Below are 22438 nucleotides of genomic sequence, written 5' to 3'. Positions count from 1 at the left end.
CAAACTGTATAATACTTTTAAAAACGTTATGGAGTAACTAATAAAAAACATTCAAAATATTTATTTTTATATCAGTCACGTGACACAGTCGTTGATGACGTAACGTGCTTGTAAATATCTTCGGGTGACAAATGCTAGTCTTGGAGTTTAATTATCGTCGAAACGAAATATGTGTATTGTGTAATTTAGGAATGACAAAAACTAAAAACTAGACGTTTGTTTACAAGCATGGTACGTCACTCGTGCGACGCCATCTTGCCGAGAGCGTTTTGGCGGGTTCTATAAATTATGAATGTTAATTACAGAAATTAAACTCTTTAGTTCTACAGTCTAATAAATAATTTCTGTTTATTATTCGTGTATACTAGTTTGCTAATGGAACCAAGTACTTAGTCGAGTACTTGGTACGTACTCAGGTATACACGTACACGTACTAGGTGCGTAACTCTCCATTCTTAATAACAGAAATTAAACTCATTTGTATAGGTTCTAATAAATAATTCCTATTTATTATTCGTGTATACTGGTTTTCTATTGCAAAGTACTCAGCCGAGTACTTAGTGCGTACTCAGGTATACGCGTACTCGTACTAGGTGCGCAACTCTCCATTCTTAATAACAGAAATTAAACTCATTTCTAGCGCCATCTGTTAAGAAATACGTTGGAACGAGATTTGACAATTGTCAGTCTGGCGAAGCGTCGTGTCGATGGTCAGTGCGGCCATGTTGAATTTCGTTTAGTGTTCGAACTTCAACGGCGAGCGCAGCACGATTGCGACGAATCGCTTTTGATTCAAATAATGTTATTTTTTGCCAAAACTAATTAAAAGTGATTGGTTAAGTGATTCCCTAATTACTAGTAAATATATTGAATTTCTGTAAGGGAGATACTGTGTGATTAAAGAACTTTTGATTGTGACTTTGGTGATTCTTTTGTTCTAACCCACATTACAATTATTAAGACATGGCTGATTCTAATGATGAAGGGCATCCGCCCAGAAATAAATAATTTCTATTTATTATTCGTATACGAGTTTTCTATTGCAAAGTACTCACTCGAGTACTTAGTACGTACTCAGGTATACGCGTATACGTACTACGTACCTTGCCATTCGGATGCTTGTCCCTGCACATCAAGCTGAATATTGTCTTCGCGTAGTCCGCGGTTTGACTCTCGGTGGGTGCACCAGAATATTCTCCATAATTTGCCAACTCAGCAGCACCACCCAGGGCGCACACTGTGTCCGTGTACACCACGGAAGCACCACCACCGGCCACCATAGTCCAAATACGACCAGATTTGTTTAAGACGGTTAGCTGAAATTGCATAACATACATACAATTAAACCAAATTATAATTAACCTATATATCTCTATATATATTTATATATTCTATATTGTATTTTATATAAACTCTTGTTGTTGATGTTTAATTTATGTCACTTGACATAATATATGTAAGATATTTTAATTTTTTAATTTTATTATTTTATTTTGTAAAACCTAGAATATAGGCTTTAAATGTTGTTTCTTATTTATTCCCAGTATAAGCGATTGATACTATTATATATATAAAATTCTCGTGTCACAATGTTCGTTCCCATACTCCTCCGAAACGGCTCGACCGAGTCTTATGAAATTTTTTATGCAGTCAGTCTGAGAATCGGTTACTATCTATATTTCAAATCCCTAAGTGATTAGGGGTGTACACCCTAAAAAAAAATATTTTTTAGTTTTTTTTTTGTTTTTATATTTTTATGATGCAGTATACAAAAAATACATACAACCCTTAATTTTCATCTACCCTCTACGATCAACCCCTATTTTTTATAGTATAGTTATTTTTAATGAACTAATTTTTTTCCTAAGAATCATTATATACGGCAAAAAGGATGTTTGCTGGGTCAGCTAGTATACATATATGTCTCTAGAAGTCTATATACTCAAAAACTAAACCAATTTTGATGAATCTTGAACTGTTCCCTAAGTTGGAACATCACACGATTACAATCTCAATTTCAAATTATGACATCCAAGAAATTTGTGGACAAATATTAAAAATCTGAAAAATATCGATTTAAGTGCGGTTAAAACTGCGGGTTTTAACAGCACGTTTAAAAATTACAAAAATATCTTATTTCAATTCTGTCCAACCGAATAAATTAAATAAATAAATCCTTTATTTGCCATGATAGTGGTACAAAATAAAAAAAATCGAACAACAAGAAAAGTCCGCACAATCAGCCATGCATAAACTGGCATGCAAATGTCATAATAAGAAGTCAAGTCATTTATGAGTAATTGTTAAACTTGTTCCAAATATTCGGTCACGCTATAATAGCACATTGACTTTAAAAACCCAATCACCTTCCCCTTGAAAACTAAATTTAAATCTGAACGCGGTTAAACTGCGGCTTTTAACCGCAGCAAAAAGAACTCTTTGAAAACACCAACTATGCATGTACCTTCAAACTAGCCCCGCTCTTAGCATCCAAGTCGGCTATATGAGCCTCCTCCGGGTAAGCATCCCTTCCAAATGGGGGTGGAAACGTGACCTCGCCCCAATTCTTGGCGCACTGGAAGTCAGCTGTCTGATCCAACTTGGCAGCCAAGTCCAGCAGATATATACGCTCATTGGTCACCACTATCGGGTTGATCTCCATGTATGTGAAGCATAGATCCACGAAGACTCGGTACAGCGATAGAATAAATGTGGTAAGAATCCTGAAAATACAAGTTAGTACAGCATTGGTACTCTGTAAACTACAATAGCGACTAAGGGAGCATTCAAGTATTACGTCACGCCATTTCCCCCCCCCCCCCCATGTAACGCACCGTAACGTTTTTCTGTACCCAACCTAAAAGTGACCATTATGTGGTGTAAAGTACTGGAAAGTCGAAAATTAACAATAACGCGTAATTCAATCCCCAGCCCCGCATCGTAACGTTTTACAAAAGGAATCCCCCCCCCCCCCCAAATTCGTTACGTAATACTTGAACGCTCCCTAAGACATTAGTTGTACCACTTTCACTATGAGAGACCGTTCAAGTATTACGTAAGCAGATTTACTGCAACTAATCCCCCCCCCCTCTTGTCAGCAAAAGTAAGCAAAGCTCTCAAAAATACATAAACGTATTAATGTTTTGTAGGAGTCCTGGAAACTGACCGCGTAGTATTTGTAAAATAAGTAAATAATTACTGTTGATGTAATAACCAAATAAAAGAATCAAAAACCCCCCCCCCCACTGTACTTCAGTATACAGTACTGTAGGAATATTATATATATATATATTGTGAATAAATAAATTACTTAAGATACGAATTATAATACAAAACCATATCAAGAATAGACAATGTGTGGGAAATATGTGTATAAAGTAAATAATAACTATTGACGTAATCACCAAATAAGATAATCAAAGAACCCCCCCACTACCCCCGGAAGTGCTTACGTAATACTTGAACGGCCCCTGACCAGAAAATCATTCATAGGTCAGTCAATCATCCCTGAGGTCGTGGGTTCGAACCCCGGCTGTGCCCCAATGTACTTTCTATGTGCGCATTTAACATCCGCACGAACGGTGAAGGAAAACATCGTGAGGAAATCTTGCCTTAGACTCAAAAAGGCGTGTGTCAGGCACAGGAGGCTGATCACCAACTTGCCTATTAGACTGACAAATGATCATACAGAAATCTGAGGCCGAGACCTAAAACTCTGATGCTGATTCTTCTTCGAATGAGAGGTGCCTGAACTTGAGGTTGGTTTTTGCGGAAATCGAAAAATTCTGCTGTTTTTTAACCGTATTGACATTGTGTGACCTTAATATGACCTTGAGGTAATTTTGTCAGTCATTTTTGGAGTTTTTTTTGCAATCTATGTTTGTGTGTCTTACCGTCTAACAGTCGGTGACTTGACGTTCTTCATAAGAACACCATCAATCTCTTCACCAGTCGGGAATGTGTCAACCGGGACCTGAAATATTATTAATACATTTAAAAAAAAAAATTTTACACACCAATTGACCTAGCCCCATGCTAAGCTGGTGAAGCTTGTGTTATGGGTACTAGGCAACAGATATACATACATATTATAGATAGATATACATATAAATACATATTTAAACACCCAAGACTTTAAACACCAAATGCTTTTTACATCGATGTTCGTCTCAGCCGGGGATCGAACCCGGGACCCATGGATTCGCAGTCAGGGGTACTAACCACTAGACCAATGAATCGTCAAATTATTATTATTTTCATTGAAATATCTTCTAACAATAATAATTATTTTTTTATAGAAAAGAGGGAAAACAGACAGGAGGATCATCGGATGTTAAGTGATACCGCCGCCGACACTCAATGCCAGAGAAATCGCGAGTGCGTTACCGACCTTTTAAGAATTGGTATGCTCTTTTAGCCAGCAGATCAAGCAAGTGGAATTGGTTTTCGTTCTTTCGACATTGCACTCAGGGGAAATTATCAAATTATCAAATCTGCAAAATATCAAAGTCCGACAACACACCCGAAGCACGTAAACTTACTTCAAGTCTTATAGCCACTGCATCAACGTCTCCAACATCCACTCCACCCTGATGATGGAACATGATGGTGTCAGATCTACGGCCAGACTGGATGCACAGGTACATCTCGTCGCTCTGAAAAAAAAAATATTTTTTGAGTTTTATCAGAATTTTCTTTATCATCTTCGTCTCTCTTAGGGAGCGTTCATGACGCAATTTATGGAGATTATTGACCCCCCCCCCCCCATGTAACTCGCCGTAACGTTTGTCAGTGCCCAAGTATAGTAAAACGTTTCGTGACCACCTAGCGACTCTTTAGTTACTATTATGTGGTGTTAGTTGAAAATAATATTAACAATAACGCGTAATTTAATCCCCGCCCCGCATCGTAACGTTTCACAAAAGGACCCCCCCCCCCCCCCCCCCCCAATACGTTACGTAATACTTGAACGCTCCCATACTCATTCTTCAGAATTGTACACATTGTTCTGTCCATTCTTGTTTTTCTTTCTGTATTTTTGTTCTCGTTTTTGACATATCGTCATGATCGTCATGTCGGATTTGAAAAGATCCAAAATCCACTTTTTATCATATTTGGATACTACTAAATATATACGGCTGCATTTAAAATAATCCATGTGTTTTAAATTTCAAATTAACCAGTCGGTATTATGACGTATTTATAATATAAGTATAGAAATATGTGATTTATCTAGAGAACTGTGTTAATTAATGTTATTATTTTTATTTTGTTTCAAAACAAACCCTTTTGTTTGTTTGTATGCCAATTTTCATAATAACAGAATATGAATTAAAATAGTTATGACAAAAACTAACATGATTATATTATTTTAAAATGGCTGCCCTGTAAAGTTTACTATATTTTGTCAGATCCGTCACTATTCTACGATTATGATGATATGTAAGTCATATTTTTCTGTACCCAAAATTCGTTACGTAATACTTGAACGCTCTTTAAGTAGGATTCGGGGGGCCTCATAGCCTAGCGGTCTTATTAAGTGGCAGCTAGGTGAGGGGTACCGGGTTCGATTCCCGGTTCGAGAGCAAGTTTTAATTTAATTTAAATTTGTTCTCGGCCTTTGGGAGGGTTGTGCGGTACCGGGCGAGTGCCTAAACCGTACATGGAGGACACGGTCGAATTTCTAAAGACAAGCACGAATTATAAAAAATCCTATACTTGATGCTAGCTAATGCACAAAAAAAAGCCATAAAAAAAAGTAGGATTCGAGACTTCCATAGAAGAACTCTACGGAAGAGGGTATCTACAAGTCTACCCTCTCTACAAATACATATAATTCAGAGTCTCTGAGGACAATACTAATAGGTACTTACCGGGTCATGTTTGACGAATGGTTCAACGACAAATCGCCGAAGTTTACCCACAGCAGCCCCAATTTTCTGCTCCTTGCCGCAATGCTCGCTGATCCATTTCCGAACTTCTGCGGCGTTCTTGTTAACACCAACGAGGCCTAGTTTACCACGACGCTTGATCAACTGATCGGGCTTTACCACGAGTTGCTGGAAATATAGAAATATGGTTATGCTTAAGTAGAAGAACAGAAACTACTATGGGTAAAAGATGTGGACACACCCCCACACAACTATGGGAGGATTTAGTAATGATAGATTTTTTGAAGTACTTGTGCAAGTTCCGTGGATGCATTTGGAACCAAAGGAAACATTTAAAAGGTCTGAAGTAATGTAAAAAATAATATCACAGGTAAAACTACAAAGAAATCAAGTTGCAAAGGTAAAACTACAAAAAAATCAAGTTACAAAGGTAAAACTACAAAAAAATCAAGTTACAAAGGTAAAACTACAAAAAAATCAAAGTACAAAGGTAAAACTATAAAATTACAAAGGTAGATTTACTAAAAATCAAAGTACAAAGTTAAAACTACAAAAAAATCAAAGTACAAAGGTAAAACTATAAAATTACAAAGGTAGATTTACTAAAAATCAAAGTACAAAGTTAAAACTACAAAAAATCAAAGTACAAAGGTAAAACTATAAAATTACAAAGGTAGATTTACTAAAAATCAAAGTACAAAGTTAAAACTACAAAAAAATCAAAGTACAAAGGTAAAACTATAAAATTACAAAGGTAGATTTACTAAAAATCAAAGTACAAAGTTAAAACTACAAAAAAATCAAAGTACAAAGGTAAAACTATAAAATTACAAAGGTAGATTTACTAAAAATCAAAGTACAAAGGTAAAACTATAAAATTACAAAGGTAGATTTACTAAAAATCAAAGTACAAAGTTAAAACTACAAAAAAAATCAAAGTACAAAGGTAAAACTATAAAATTACAAAGGTAGATTTACTAAAAATCAAAGTACAAAGTTAAAACTACAAAAAAATCAAAGTACAAAGGTAAAACTATAAAATTACAAAGGTAGATTTACTAAAAATCAAAGTACAAAGTTAAAACTACAAAAAAATCAAAGTACAAAGGTAAAACTATAAAATTACAAAGGTAGATTTACTAAAAATCAAAGTACAAAGTTAAAACTACAAAAAAAAACAAGTTACAAAGGTAAAACTACTAAAAAATCAAAGAACAAAGGTAAAACTATATTAAAAACAAATTTCAAAGGTAAAACTATAAAAAAATAAATTACAAAGGTAAAACTATATTAAAAACAAATTTCAAAGGTAAAACTATATTAAAAACAAATTTCAAAGGTAAAACTATTAAAAAATCAATTAAAAAAGGTAATTTAAAAAAAATCAAATTACAAAGGTAAACCTATTAAAAAATCAAATGACAAAGGTAAAATTATTTTAAAAAAAAAACAAATTAAAGAGGTAAAATTATTAAAGAATCAAATTCCAAAGGTAAAACTATAAAAAATCAACAAACTACGGGACAATTATGTAATTAAAAATACAGATAATTAATGATGCAATGTTTTATTATAAAACTTTAAAACATATGCTAAATAAATATATGTTCCTCAAATAATTCTTGCAGTTTCAGATGTACTCTAAATCCATCATTTACAGGTGATGCTGGACTGGAGCTAATACATACAATCTCAAAACGTACCTCTTTGCTAAGCCACGGATTCCTTCCAAGTTCATCCTCCCAAATTGTGCCTTTTTCGAAGATAGCGTACCGACATGGCACCAACGCTGTGCCGGTGGGTATATGCCTGAAACATTTGCAAGTACCCTCTTATTTCTATTTATTCAGTTACAATAAAAAAAATAAAAAAATATATGTTTATTATGGAACATAAGATACATGTATCACTTATTCCACGTCATTAAATTTGAAGGCATCCCTACTCATCGGCAAAGAAGACAGAGGGTGTAGGCCGAGAGAAAAAGCCGGCGTAAAAAACTCTCGGTACTCTTTTAAAACAGCAAATCATCAAACAACACTTATTTAAAACAAATATCGCAAATTAATTAGAAGTAGCCTGTCTAGCACTAGTCCCAGGCCCTTTTATCAACTAGATAGTCGTTGACTTTATAGTAAGCCTTTTAACACAGCTTTTCTTTAATTTATCTTTCTTAAATTTATTGAAATTCAGAGATAAAAGAGCGTCTGGAATTTTATTAAAGAAGAGTATCCCTTTTCCCAAAAAATAATTACTAACTTTGGATAGTCTAGTACGGGGAAATTGCAGCCTGCGTTTGTTCCGTGTATTAACATTGTGCGTATGTTCTATTCTAGTAAACTTATCACTATTTTTATATACATACATAATATTTTCATAAATATATTGCGAGGGAAAGGTAAGTATATTAATTTCCTTGAATTTATCTCTAAGAGATTCCCTACATTTTAAATTATAGATTGCACGAATAGCCCTCTTCTGCAGGATGAAAATAGTTTCGACATCAGCAGCATGACCCCATAATAATAAGCCATAAGTCATTAAGCTATGAAAGTAACTAAAATAAACAAAAACTTACTTAGATTACTTACAACCGTCAATTTCAGTTAAATTAGTGCTCTTACTAGTGGGATGTAACTACTACTACCCGCAATTCTATTTTAAATTTGCTAGTCTTTGTGTTAAAATCGGTCAAATTTTATCATCATTTTACCACCAGTCTACAAACTCACCTTCATTCTAAAAAAAATTCAACTACCCTCAATTTTCTAAACATATCTAAATAGCAGAAATCACATCATAGGTTAAACATGATTTTTCCGATACAATTGAATCGGTTTTCTATTCTATTTTTTTATATTTTTCACTGAACAAAAATGGCCTCTATCAAGTTATACATTTCCACTATGTACGGAATACCTAAGAGTTTGACGTGTCTAATAAGCTAGTAGTCATAATAAAAAATTAAAAAAAAATCTATGGCCAATCTATCGCAAACATATATAACTATATATTACTCGTTTAAATCAGTTTTACCTGTTAATCAGGTCCTTTCCCTGAGCTTCGTAAATTGCCTTCGAAGACATCGTATTACAAAAACTTATTCAATATAGATGAACACGCGTCATATGGTCGATGGAGTCGTTCTGAAACAAGAACATATATATATTACTAGCGGATCCGACAGTACATACAAAAAAAAATCTCGACTCCACTTGAACACAAAAAATTTCATCAAAATCTGTCCAGCCGTTTTGGAGTTGAATTACGAAGACATATATACCAGCTGTTTATATGCCGTATAGATCATGCCGTCATCTGCCGGGCTGAATCTAAACTATCCAGGGCGCCAGTGACATAGGGAGCGTTCAAGTATTACGTAACGCGTTTGGGGGGGGGGGGGGGATTGAATTACGCGTTATTGTTAATATTATTTTCGACTTACACCACATAATAGTAACTAAAGAGACACAAGGTGGTCACGAAACGTTTTAGTATACGTTACGTCGAGATACATGGGGGGGGGGTCAATAATCTCCAAAAATCGCGTTACGTAATACTTGAACGCTCCCATACACACGTACAGTAGAATTATATATATAAAGATATTTCCACACAAAAACACTTGATTTTATTAGGCCTTTAGGCCTACACACAATATATTAAATAAAACAAAACAAGCACTCCACCGTGAGGGCAACAGGATCAGGCACAGAAGACCGATGATCTATGAAAGAAAAATCCAAAGGAACAGATACTTATAACCTTATGACCAAAGCGTGACCATTTGACCTTGGCTGGCATTTTCTTAGAAAAACATCTCGTGATAATTTTATATTCTAGTTAATTAAAACTTTAAATTAAATATTAATGACAATAACTCCATAGAGTTTCACAATATAACAATTAATTTTTAAACTGTGATCATAAACTGTTTCTATTCTGTAATATCTCTGTCTCAATTCCAAATTCAAAATAATATATTATCAGCCAATTTTTATGATTCTAAATTCAAAAATTCACATTGTAATAATTTGGAAATGTTCTTGTGACTGGCCTTCTACAAAAAAAATAAGCTGTTAGCTAAACAACTGCTTACACAAATATTCACAAGCCATTCGCGTGTTCATATGAACTTGACTTGAGGTGTGATTTTTTCTAAAATAATAATCAAATATTGATTGCGTACACATCTAAGCCGTTGGCGACAAAAACGTTCGATTTTTAAACTTATTTTAAATGACCACGAACAGACCTCATGTCCTAAGCAGTTGATAATACTATTTTTAAACCTTATTCCAAATACATATTATCAATACGTCATTCACGAGATCATAAAAATACTATTTTTAAATCAAATAATCATCGTTGGCTTATCTGAAGCAACGTAATAAATTTCGATTTTTAAACTCAATTCCAAATTCAAGAAATCAAACTTCAATCGCGTGGTCAACGACAAAAAATTCTATATTTAAACTTTATTATAAATTCAAATAATCACATTGATTTCCTACTTAAAAAAATATTAATGACAACAAAAAATCCAAATTCAAACTAAATTCCAAATTCAAATAATAAAACTATACGCGTAATAATTTATTGTTGACAACAAAAAATTCGAAATTCATACTAAATTCCAAATTCAAATCACAAGCCATTCGCGTGGTCATCTCGCCTCTGATTGGTCGAGCGCCATGGTGTGGCATCGCACGAGAGCCGTGTGACGCGTCAGTCCAACTTGTTTTTAATACCGTTGTACCGCGCTCATCGTATAGAATACTATTAAGACTAATATTATAAAGTATGAATATTTTATCACCGTAACGCGTAGTTTAGGTTCGATTCGTGGCGAAACAACTAATTCGGGTGGATTAACAGTTAGTCTATACATTTTACGCATAAGTTTCAAGGTCAAAAGGACAAAGACATCGCGTTCATGTTTATACTTCGATTATTATTCCGCGACTTTCAAACATTGCTCAAAATTTATTTTTGTTTTGGATCACTTATATTATTCCAATTAGCTATTTTACTATATCTTTAGTATGTAAAAATTATGTTACAATGAAATAGGAATAAAGAAAAATGTATTTATATAGCTTTGTATGAAATAACTTCAGTAGAAATAAGAAATATATTAACTTTTTTTTGAAGTTATACTTCTTTTGGCGCGTTAGGGAAAAATGAGTAAATTTTTACGATACGCGCACACAAAAAACCGACACCCTGAAGTTAGCTATAGTCAACATTTTAGTTTTTTTTTTATACAACTTGATGCTGTATTTGTACGATATTTAGACAATGTTTCTACAAGAATATTTGTATCATAATTTAGCTATCATAAACCTCTAGTAACTCTGAACTCCAACCAATTGACGTGAATTAAATAGTAAATATCAATATGTATATTTCTTTAATTATATAGAAATATATTTTTTGTGATATTTAAATAAACTTTATTTATCTAGATAATGCGTTATAATAAATATTATTATTAGAGCCACAATTGGCCATGTGTAATACCTTTTCAGAATCCCTATTAAATGCGCCAAAACTTGTAATACAGGGTCACTTTTCGGTAGAGTATTTTTTTTTCACAGTGGGGTCCGAAGTAAACAAAAAGTTATGATTAGAGAAATTTTTATATCGTATAACTTAATATTATCTTCAATACACTTAATAAACAACTATAAATTGCATGTCTAATGCAAGAACTCATCAGTACCAATCTAGTGGATATTATGAAAAAGTTACAGGATGTAGGTTTTTTCGAATTTTAATAAGAGTTAATATAAAAAGTCAATTTTCTTATAAAACGCAAAATAAATTATAATTTGCAGAAACCCCTGCAGACTTATAAGTCAGTAAGGGTTGAGCTTAACGACCTCCCGTAGAACAATCAAGAAGATATGTTAGGAATTTAATGAATTTAATTGTCATTAAAATATTAAAATTAATACAAATAAGATATTTTTTTAATTTTATTTAATTTTTATTTCTTCGATAATAAATCACGTGGCATTTTAATGTACAATTCGTCGTAAATTCACCCTTCTCACTCTCTCTCAATCGCTCTCTCCCATTTCTTCGGCAAAAACGCTGCACATGTTCGTGACGTTTTTTAAAAATTTTACCCACATGCGCCTAAAGAAGTTTCACTTCAAAAAAAGCGGTTACTTTGTGACCAAGTTAAATATGCAAACATTTTAATTCCTTATTTATAGCAAAAACGTGACACGTAATAAAATTAATATTATTTCACTAAAACATTGTCATATAAGACTAGCAGCCCGTTGCGTCTTCGCACGGGCGGACATTTATTTAAAAAAATGTAGCTTTTTATTTTTGTGACATACAAATTTTAACTTTTTTAACTAAATTTATTGATTATCTTAATATATATAAATTATTTGTTGTTTGTCCGCTATGGGCTCCTAAACTACCGAACCAATATCAATCAAATTTGCACACCGTGTGTAGTTTGATCCAATTATTATTTTATTGCAAAATATTTGTTTATTATTCACAATTCTAACAGATGGCGCTGTGTTGAAAGTACCAACGTTTCACATAAGCTACAATTTAATGGCATAACCACCAATAAAGTATGGTGGTCCCTATGACTGGTGTTCTCCTACCGTTTCCCTTGAATAGGTTACTACTATTTAATATACCAAAAACCTTAGCCACAGCAACGCTTGTCCGGTCTGCTAGTTATTTTATATTTTTTATCAATATAATAACTCCGTTCGATGCATTTCTTTTAAACGACATTAAGTTTTCTTACATCCTCTGTGTCAATGTTACGTCAAACGCCATAAGGTTACATCAAAAAAGTTTGAATTAGTTAAGTATTCTTAAATTCTCTAATTTTCCGCGCAATTTTCTTTCACAAGAACCTTGTCCTGACAATAACAAACACAACAAAAAAAAAGAATTAGCCAAATGCAGCTGTTCACGAAAAAAACCCTCAAAACAGCAGTATACATTTCGATTCAAGATCACATTTAATAGGAAGCAATCAAAAGATATGTAGGTCACAAATGGACAAGTGAAAGGTGCGCTTTGAGGTCACATTATCACCGCAACAGCCTTGAGGCCTGTAACCTAATTAATTCTTTATCAAAAGGTGTTATCCTGCATAAGAAATACATTTCGTAGTCAATCTTTTTTTATAGAACAGGAGGAGGCTCACCTAAGTGATACCGCCGCCCATGGACACTCTCAATGCTAAAGGGCTCGCGAGTGCGTTGCCAGCCTTTTAAGACTTCGTACGCTCTTTTATTGTTGGCGAGTAGCAATATACAAGTCAAAGTCAAAAATCATTTATTCATATACACAATGTACCCTTATGAACGTCAAAAACAAATATACATTAAATGCTTCAATAATTTTACATTTACTGCCAGTTCTCAAATTAAGGGCGCAGAAGGGAAGAGAAGAAGTGGCAATAAACTCTCCGTCACTCTTTTTAATCACCCAGTTTTGTTTTACACAATGTTGGTAAGTTGCTGCAACCATTACACCATGTTCCACATGATATATTTAGTAATTAATAATAATAAAATTAGTAATAGATTTGTCCTGTAACAGCAGTAGGCATAGGAGCATGCACTTACATTCTCGTGGGAACAACACGCAAATACATAGTCGAAATTACTAACATCACCGCATACACGAATTCAAGTCCGACCAGTCACCACAAGTAGCACCCGCTAAGGCACGCGGTAACTGTGGGGCTCGGCCACTCAAAGCCCTCTGCTATTCAGAGGGATAGCGAGACCCAACCCACTAGAAACAGCTCCACCACGGCCCTTGGGGTTCATCAAGGCAATTAACCCAAGGGGGCTTATATGAGACCCCAATACGCTTATTAGGGAGCGTTCAAATATTACGTAACGAATTTTGGGGGGTGGTTTTGTAAAACGTTACTATGCGGGGCGGGGATTGAATTAATCCGTTATTGTTAATATTATTTTCGACTTTCCAGTACTTTACACCACAAAATGGTAACTTTTAGGTATAAAGAGTCACTAGGTGGTCACGAAACGTTTTACTATTGGGTACAGAAAAACGTTACGGTGCGTTACATGGGGGGGGGGGATCTCCAAAAATTGCGTGACGTAATATTTGAACGATCAGAACAACACTCTTGTGCTCTTGGTAAAGCACTGGAAACCAAAAATGATTCTGATTTTTATCGACACGACAGACAAATGGGCGGTACTGTTCAAATACCTGAATTTTTTATTGAAATTTCGTTTCCAATTCACTCTATTGACCTTACCATGCGTACACGATATGTTTAATTTAAAATTTAAAACAGCAAATAACTGTGACGTCAGTACTATTATAATTATCATACACTAGTAGACTCGGCCAAGCGTTGCTGTAGCTAAGATTTTTGTTATATTACATAGTAGTAAACTATTCAAGAGAAAAGGCACGAGAACACAAATCCACCATGCTTTTTTGGTGGTTATGCCATTAAATTGTAGCTTATGTGAAACGTCGGTAATTATTTTGATAAGGATCAATACCTAGGTACGAATAAAGAGCCATTTCTAGCGGTGGTATTTTAATTAAAAAAAAATAATAAAAGGACGCTTATTGTGACGAAAGCTATAAAAGAAGACATGTTGTCGCGACATTTTTTATAGATAGCGATGTGTCCTGAAAAATTGTACTACATCATTTTGTTCTATCATTAAAAGTTTTCGCAGCGCACACGATTGAAGGAAGTTTTTTGTTTATTTTTTTACACCTTGAGTTAGATTATTCAAGTTTTAGGAAGCATCCCTATTTTTTTTTTAAATGAAACATAGCCTATGTCACTCGGGAATAGTGTAGCTTGCCAACGGTGAAAGAATTTTTGAAATCGGTCCAGGAGTTTCGGAGCCTATTCATTTCAAACAAACAAAAAATCACACCTTTCCTCTTTATAATATTATATTAGTATAGATTTTTTCTAAATAAATAACGTTACAAAAAATGTTTTTTTCATCGACTAATTATTTGACCTAATATCCCGTTTTTTTTATCTTAATATATGTAAATTACGTGTCACGTTGTTTGTCCGCTATGGACTCCTAAACTACCGAACCGATATCAATCAAATTTGCACACCGTGTGCAGTTTGATCTTACTTAAAAGATAGGATAGCTTACATCATTTATACCCGCAATATTATTCTAACAGATGGCGCTGTGTTAAAAGTACCAACGTTTCACATAAATTCTCCTACAGTTTCCCTTGAATAGTTTGCTACTATGTAATATAACAAAAACCTTAGCCACAGCAACGCTTGGCCGGTCTACTAGTAGAACTATAAATATAGAACTGGGGGCAAACGGGCAGGAGGCTCACCTGATGTTAAGTGATACCGCCGCCCATGGACACTCTCAATCGAGATCTCGCAAGTGCATTGCCGGCATTGAGAGTGTTTTGATTTGAATTAATGGTTACTTTAGGCATATAGCAAGAGGTACAGCAAAAAGGTGGTCGGTAAAGATAACTTTATGGAAAAGACCAAACTTATTTTAAAACAAATATCGCAAAAAAATTAAAAGTAGCCTGTCTAGAACTAGTCCCAGGCCCTTTTATCAACTAGATAATCGTTAACTTTATAGTAAGCCTTTTTATACAGCTTTTTTTAGATACATTTCTTAAATTTATTAAAAGGCGGAAAAGATAAAATACGGTTTCAAGGACAGTGCTGGCCTCGTGGCTTCAGCATGTGACTCTCATCCCTGAGGTCGTAGGTTCAATCCCCGCTTGTGCACTAAACTTTCTTTCTATATGCGCATTTCAACATTCGTTCGAACGGTGAAGGAAAACATCGTGAGAAAACCGGCTTGCCTTAGACCCAATAAAGTAAAAAAGGCTTTTAAAAGGCCGGCAACGCACTCGCGAGCACTCTGGCATTGAGTGTCCATGGGCAGCGGTATCACATAACATCAGGTGAGCCTCCTGGCCGTTTGCCCCCTGTTCTATTAAAAAAAAAAGTCGACGGCGTGTGTCAGGCACAAGAGGCTGATCATCTACTTGCCTATGCTCATGAAACATATACAGAAATCTGTGATTCCATTTATTTATTTCAATGTTATTTTGGACGTTATCTCTTCTATACTTCTCTCTTCTCTTCTACTGCATCTTACCAAAGAACCAGTAAAAGATGTGAAGTATTATTTCGGGATATTCCGTTCACTATCTATACACTATATATATATATATATATATATACACTGATATATTTAATTCAATTAATATTTTAATTACGATAATAAAGGTTATTAAATAAATAATTATAGCAAAAAATATTAATAATAGTTAAAAGTAATGCATAATTTGACTTTTAAATGCCCTCTAAGAATGGAAATTCCTCGGAGAAAATAAAAACGTAGTTATATGTATTATACATATCGGTAAACGTATACGAACTTAACATCTTTTAGTACAAAAGACTTTGATACATGACAAGACTGGAATTGAGTAAGGAATGGTGAAGAATGACTACTAGAAATAGGAAAAGATTTAAAGAAAAAACTTTTTAACCGGATTAAAGTTATGTATTAAAAATTTACAATTATTTAACATAATTTTAAATTTATCCGACGTTTCGCGTGCTTTACAGCGTGCGTGGTCACGGTGACTGAAGACAAAAGGTGTTGGATGTCAAAAAGTATCACAGCTGTAGAGAAAGTTGCATTATCTGTATTTATTTCCCCGGAGTTGGTATCGACTAAAAGATGGAGGGTTTTGGCAAAAATGGCGCGAAAATCATCCGTCGACAATCCGAGTTTTCGTCAACTGTCATTTTCATACAAAGGTCTATCCACAGTCACCGATACGACCTCCCATGGATAGCTTGTATCTACAGATGGCTATTACAATCCGTCGATTGGTTATTGGCACACTTGTTACTACATTTGGATACTTACTATCTCAGATGGTGGATTGAGTTAGGTTATTGGGTTCGGGCGTTAAACTGGCTAATGCTTATGCCATTCGTACGATAGAGTCATTATTTGGCAGAAATAAAAAAGATGAAACATGACATAAAAATATTTCTTTAAAATTATATTGCTTGAGTTAAATTCACATTATTATTGTCACTACACTCTACCATTGTACTTGTTGTTTTTCAAACTTTGGAAAACACCATCAAAATTGTGGTTTGTCGATGCATGCTAGAAAACGAAATGCATTTTCGAGGATTCCTACAAAAAATGTGTGTGTGTGTGTGTATTAATTGCAGTAAATCTGGCTAAAAAGAAACATGGCTGTGTCGACTAGAGTTGCCGGGATAGAAAGAAGTGGAGAGAGCTAGATGAGAGCTGAGCTTGGACAAACTATACACCAATTTCGTGAATAAATAAGAAATATAGAAGATGCGCCATCTCCTTGCAAAACCATGAGTTCAGGAACTCATTCGAATTATTCGCGAATATAATGGATGATAGATATATGGAAGGTTTTTTTTTTAAATTTATCTTCACCAAAATTGACATATTTTAGAATAGATAGCTTTTAACATATACTGCATGCATTATATATAAAGTGGTGTACTTTAAAAAATAAAATGGTTAGCCTAATAAGAATGCCGAAAAGTTGCAAATAAAATCGCAAATGCGTTGCCTGCCTATAAATTATAAACTGAAATTCACTGCAAATATACATAAGTAGCACGTTTAATTAAACAATTAACTTCACACGATACTCATTATGTAAACTACGTCATATTAATTAATGTTATTTTTATTTTATTTATATATTCACGCTTTTTTCCCGAAGCGATAGACCTTGGAACTCCACTTCCTTCGCTTCTCTACCTATCTCTTCATCCACTTTCATGTTCATTGGGATCACCCCAAATCCTACCCTGAATCAAAATTCCATATAGAGAGAGAATATGAGACTTAGTTATGTTTCTGAATATAAAGAAACCACTGACGCTACAACCTTTTTAGGTCTGGGCCTCAATCATCTGTCACATGATCATATGTCAATCAAGGCAAGTAGGTGATCAGCCTCCTGTGCCTGACACACGCCATCGACTGTTTGGGTTTAAGGCAAGCCGTTTAAGAGGAGTTCAGTGACATACACACGTACAGTAGAATTATATATACAATATGTTAAAAAAGCTTTTTAAGTACTGGTTTAAACGTGTGGCCCACAGCGTTCAAATTGTCTGGATTATTATTAATTTCAATAAAATAAATCACTGACGCTACAACCTTTTTAGGTCTAGGCCTCAATTATCTGTTACATGATCATATGTCAATCTAATAGGCAAGTAGGTGATCAGCCTCCTGTGCCTGACACACGCCGTCGACTGTTTGGGTCTAAGTTTTCTTTCACCGTTCGAGCGAATGTTAAATGCGCAAAGTCTGGTGCACAACCGGGGATTGAACCTACGACCTCAGGGATGAGAGTCGCACGCTGAAGCCACTAGTCCAACATGTTCAATGCAGTGTAAATTGCGCTTATAGAACTAATCATAATTAGGGCATCGAGCCCGGGTTTACCCGGACCGAAAAAACCCGGGTTTTCCCGGTTCTGAGGCTTTCAAAAAAACCCGGGTTTAATTTTTAAAACTCGGGTTTTTCGGGTTTTTTTTAATACTTTTGTTATTGCTATTTATTCACTTTGAATGCAATAATAAGTAAATTGAATAAAAAGACGCTTTGATAAATTATTATTTAAAACGTAAAAAGTAGCTTGGTTGTTCCTACCAATAAAACAAGCCTTGCAAGTTAAATTCGCGTTCCGCGCGTCCATCTCAAGACGTGATTCATAGAATGAAGTGTGGAGCAGTGGAGAGGTGAGGGTGTAGCGAAGCTCGTTGTGCGGGGTGTTGCAGGTGATAATTTTTTTAAATTAAAAGCTTTAATTGATTTAAAAACAGATATTGTATTTACTGATGATGACTGGAGAAATAAAGATGAGATCCAAAAAATATTGGATGTTATTAAAACTGTCGTCGAGGCGCTATGTCGACGCGATGCAACATTACTTACAGCTGATGTTTCCCTAAAATTTGCATTGAAGTAAATGGATTAAATGAAGACACCACTAAGTAACAAAATGGCAACTGCATCGAACAAACGATACGCCAAAAAAATACTAACTCAAGCAACACTACAGTACTTGACAAATCCAGGTAAATATTTTGAGAACATTCAAAATGAAGATAAAACTATTTTTATCGGCCTACAGGTAATGAAATGCTAAACGAAATTGTTAATCTGATTAGACGCACAATCAAAAAACAAAATATACCTCTTGAAAATTTACCAGCGCCACACCAAGACCTGCGAGAAATTGACATTCAGTTGTCTACTTCGACAAATGAAGAGGAACTGAACATACAGTTAAGTCAAGCTGTTGCTACTGATAATAATGCTCCTGAAACTGGATCAGCTTGTCCATCAGACGATTAGCTTACTACTGTGAGGGTAGAAATAGCACTCTTCGAGAATGGCGGTACGCGACAGCGAGAGCGTTCTTCTCTTTTTTTCTAAAGTGGTCAGATTGTCAGAGGTTATGTCTTAGCTATGTTGTTTAAATAATGTGTCAAATGCATAACTACTTTTAGTTAATTATATAAAGACCTAATTATTAAGCAAACGACTGCAATTTAAATTATAGTAGAATAGAAGACTAGAATTATTCGTTACTTAATTGTTAATGCGAAGAAGAGCTTTATTAATATTAAAATTAATTGTGATACTACAAAAATGTCTTATGAAGAATTTATTTGTATTAGCTTTTAAATACAATAAGTGAATGTTACCAAAATAATTCATTTAATGTTTAAACTAATCTCTGCAAGTCTGTGGTTTAAAAAAGACTAGATTACTTACTAAGTTTTAAGATATTCTGAAGAAAAAAATAAATTTTATCACTTTTTTAAACATTAAAACTGTTTTTGTAATTTATAAAGTACTGTTTCATTTATTTAAATTCTTCCTCATCCTTTATATTTTGTATTCATTGTAGGAAATCGATATATAAACGCAGATTAGTGCATTTTTTTAAAAAATCAATAAAAAGACCGAAATACTCGAAAAAACCGGTCTACCCGGTTTTGATTACTCTTAGACCCGAAAACCCGGGTTTTCAAAATTGAACCGAGTTTCGATGCCCTAATCATAATAGAGCGTCTCTTCATGAGCTAACCATATTGACGTAAAGAATATAAACATTTAGAAAAGTGCTGCTACTCTCATCCCTGAGGTCGTAGGTTCGATGCCCGGCTGTGCACCAAATTCTATGTGCGCATTTATCTATCTTCGCCTTAGATCCAAAAACTCGACAGCGTGTGACACACCTACTTGCCTATTAGATTGACAAATGATCATGAAACATACAGAAATCTGAGGCCCAGACCTAAAAAGATTGTAGCGCTACTATTTTGAGGAAATACGCAATACCTCCAAAGATTTTTAATCAGCTAACAGTTTTAATTTAACAATAAAATTATATTTCAAATCGACATTATCCTCTGACCTCTAATTCAACAATGTGTTAATTTAAATGTAAAATATAGTACAATGCTTACGTTTCTATTACTTTATAAACTTACTAGCTGGCCTGGCGAACATCGTACCGCCTAACAATCGATTCTTTATTTTTTTTTAATACTTATTCTGCTATTCGGGACACCGGTCTAGCTAGTAAGATAAAAAAAAAAGTTGATAATACAACAAATACATTATGCCAAAAAATAAAAATTTACCTTCCCGGAACACCTCCACTAACACTTGAACTTTATGATATGGTATTAAAGTTCAAATTGCCTTTAAATATTATTACGAATATTTTGTATGGGAATATAGAAAAGTGTTGTTTTTAGACTTTTTCACTCAATTTTTTTTATTTTTCTCTCGGTAAGAACCATCCTCATACTTCAAGGAATATTATAAAAAAAGAATCAGACAAATCGGTCAAGCCGTTTTCATGTTATGTCGTGACAACGGAAAACGGGTTTCATTTTTATATATATAGATAATTTCATTTCACGTACATACCCACATTTAATTTTCTTTCATTAAACAAAATATTACATTTATAAATAACCGCCTATTATATATGCATTAATAATACAGTTTATGCTATCACTAACTAGTACTGGTTAATTATTTAACTAGTTAAAAAACCAGTTATAATTTTAACGTAACATCCGTGTTTTAATATTCTAATACGTAACAATCGACTCACATGGAATTTGCTCAGATCAAAATCCTAATTCACGATAATCACACACAACACAACGCGACCGCACCCAGCGGACTCCGGCGATCGACTGACCGACGCGATATGACACGCAAAACTGCGCGCGCGCATAAATTTATAAGGCTAAGCGCGCACGGGTTACTTTAGTCACCGTTACATTAAAGTTTTTGTCATTGTCACGTCATGTTTCTAAAGTGGAGTGCGATTACGATGGGTGACAGTGATAAAACTTTTTTTGAAATCGAAGCGTCATTTCTGAATGAGTCCGAAGTTATGATTAATAATTACTTCGCAGTTTAGGACATGCATTAACATACAATAATACTAACATGATATTATCCGTGCCAGTTAAAGAAAGTCTGTAACTTTGAGGTAAGTAAAAAAAAAGGGTGCGTGTACTTATGTTTGCGCGTAAGAAGTTATACTCCTTTGGCATTATTAAAAATAGTTTTTGATTGCATGCAAATAATTAATTACAATTAAATAATCAAAGACTGGAAAAGGAGTCATTTTAGTTAATAAAGTTCAGTTTACATTTGAAAAATTAAATAAATAAATATTATTATTCTCTTACATTAAGTGTAACATAAATTCTATTATTATTCGAATGTTGTTTTTAAATTATGACCAATGCAGTAGCATCTTCCGTGAGCAATTTCATTCTGTTAATTTTGTGTCACGGTGCGGTAAAATTTCACTCTCATCAATTTTTCATAACGCGCCTAAAGAAGTATAACTTCAAAAATAGGTAATTTTAGATGATACAGTCAAAACCGTTTACGACATCGTTAAGAACAAGAAACTGGTTATATTCACCAAATTAAAGGTCCCGGCTGAATTCTATGTATTAGGTACTTAATAACAACGTCATCGGCTGCTGCGACTATCGGTTTTTACGACCAAATATGAGTAGTCCCTTCGATGTCGTTATAACAGATTGTGACTGTATTTATTTTAATTAAAATACAACATTATTTTATATTTAAAAGCAAGTATTTATTGAATTATTTCCTGTGTTTTCATTACTTACACTGCTAACTTTTATCTACTAATATTATTATTATTGTTTTTTTACACTAAGTATTATTACATTCCTTTTTTTTCGACTGAGGCGCAAACTACTCCTCAGCATAATGTTGAGCTAGGGCCAATAACAACCACAGCACACACGCATTACACACTTGAAACGATCCGAAAGGGATTTTTTTTATCTCTCATATTTTTTGATAAAAAATCCCCATTTAGCATCGGGGGCTCCCCTACTATTGAGTGAGAACAGTGACGATGACAAAAGTAACCCGTGCGCGCTA

At 34.1% G+C, this 22438-nt stretch overlaps 1 protein-coding gene across 2 annotated transcripts in view; it reads right to left on the bottom strand.

Moving 5' to 3' along the window:
• LOC125058290 (ATP-citrate synthase) overlaps positions 1-22438 on the bottom strand; it is a 58813-nt gene that overhangs the window by 23474 nt on the left and 12901 nt on the right. Inside the window, exons 1-8 of one of the 2 annotated variants that reach the window (XM_047662343.1) lie at positions 21114-21243; positions 8928-9037; positions 7595-7700; positions 5874-6059; positions 4542-4655; positions 3894-3973; positions 2465-2723; positions 1104-1316 (exon numbers count right to left, since the gene is read on the bottom strand). In XM_047662343.1, the coding sequence (XP_047518299.1) occupies positions 1104-1316; positions 2465-2723; positions 3894-3973; positions 4542-4655; positions 5874-6059; positions 7595-7700; positions 8928-8977 (1008 nt within the window). In that variant the 5' untranslated portion in view covers positions 8978-9037; positions 21114-21243. Of the gene's footprint in view, positions 1-1103; positions 1317-2464; positions 2724-3893; positions 3974-4541; positions 4656-5873; positions 6060-7594; positions 7701-8927; positions 9038-21113; positions 21244-22438 lie in introns of those variants that run through there. The other variant, XM_047662342.1, reaches the window with a different exon arrangement.

Source organism: Pieris napi, chromosome 18, assembly GCF_905475465.1.
Source record: "Pieris napi chromosome 18, ilPieNapi1.2, whole genome shotgun sequence".
NCBI classification, from domain to species: Eukaryota; Metazoa; Arthropoda; class Insecta; order Lepidoptera; family Pieridae; genus Pieris; species Pieris napi.
The sequence above is the reverse complement of the archived record's forward strand: the minus strand, read 5'-3'. Positions and strand labels throughout refer to the sequence as shown.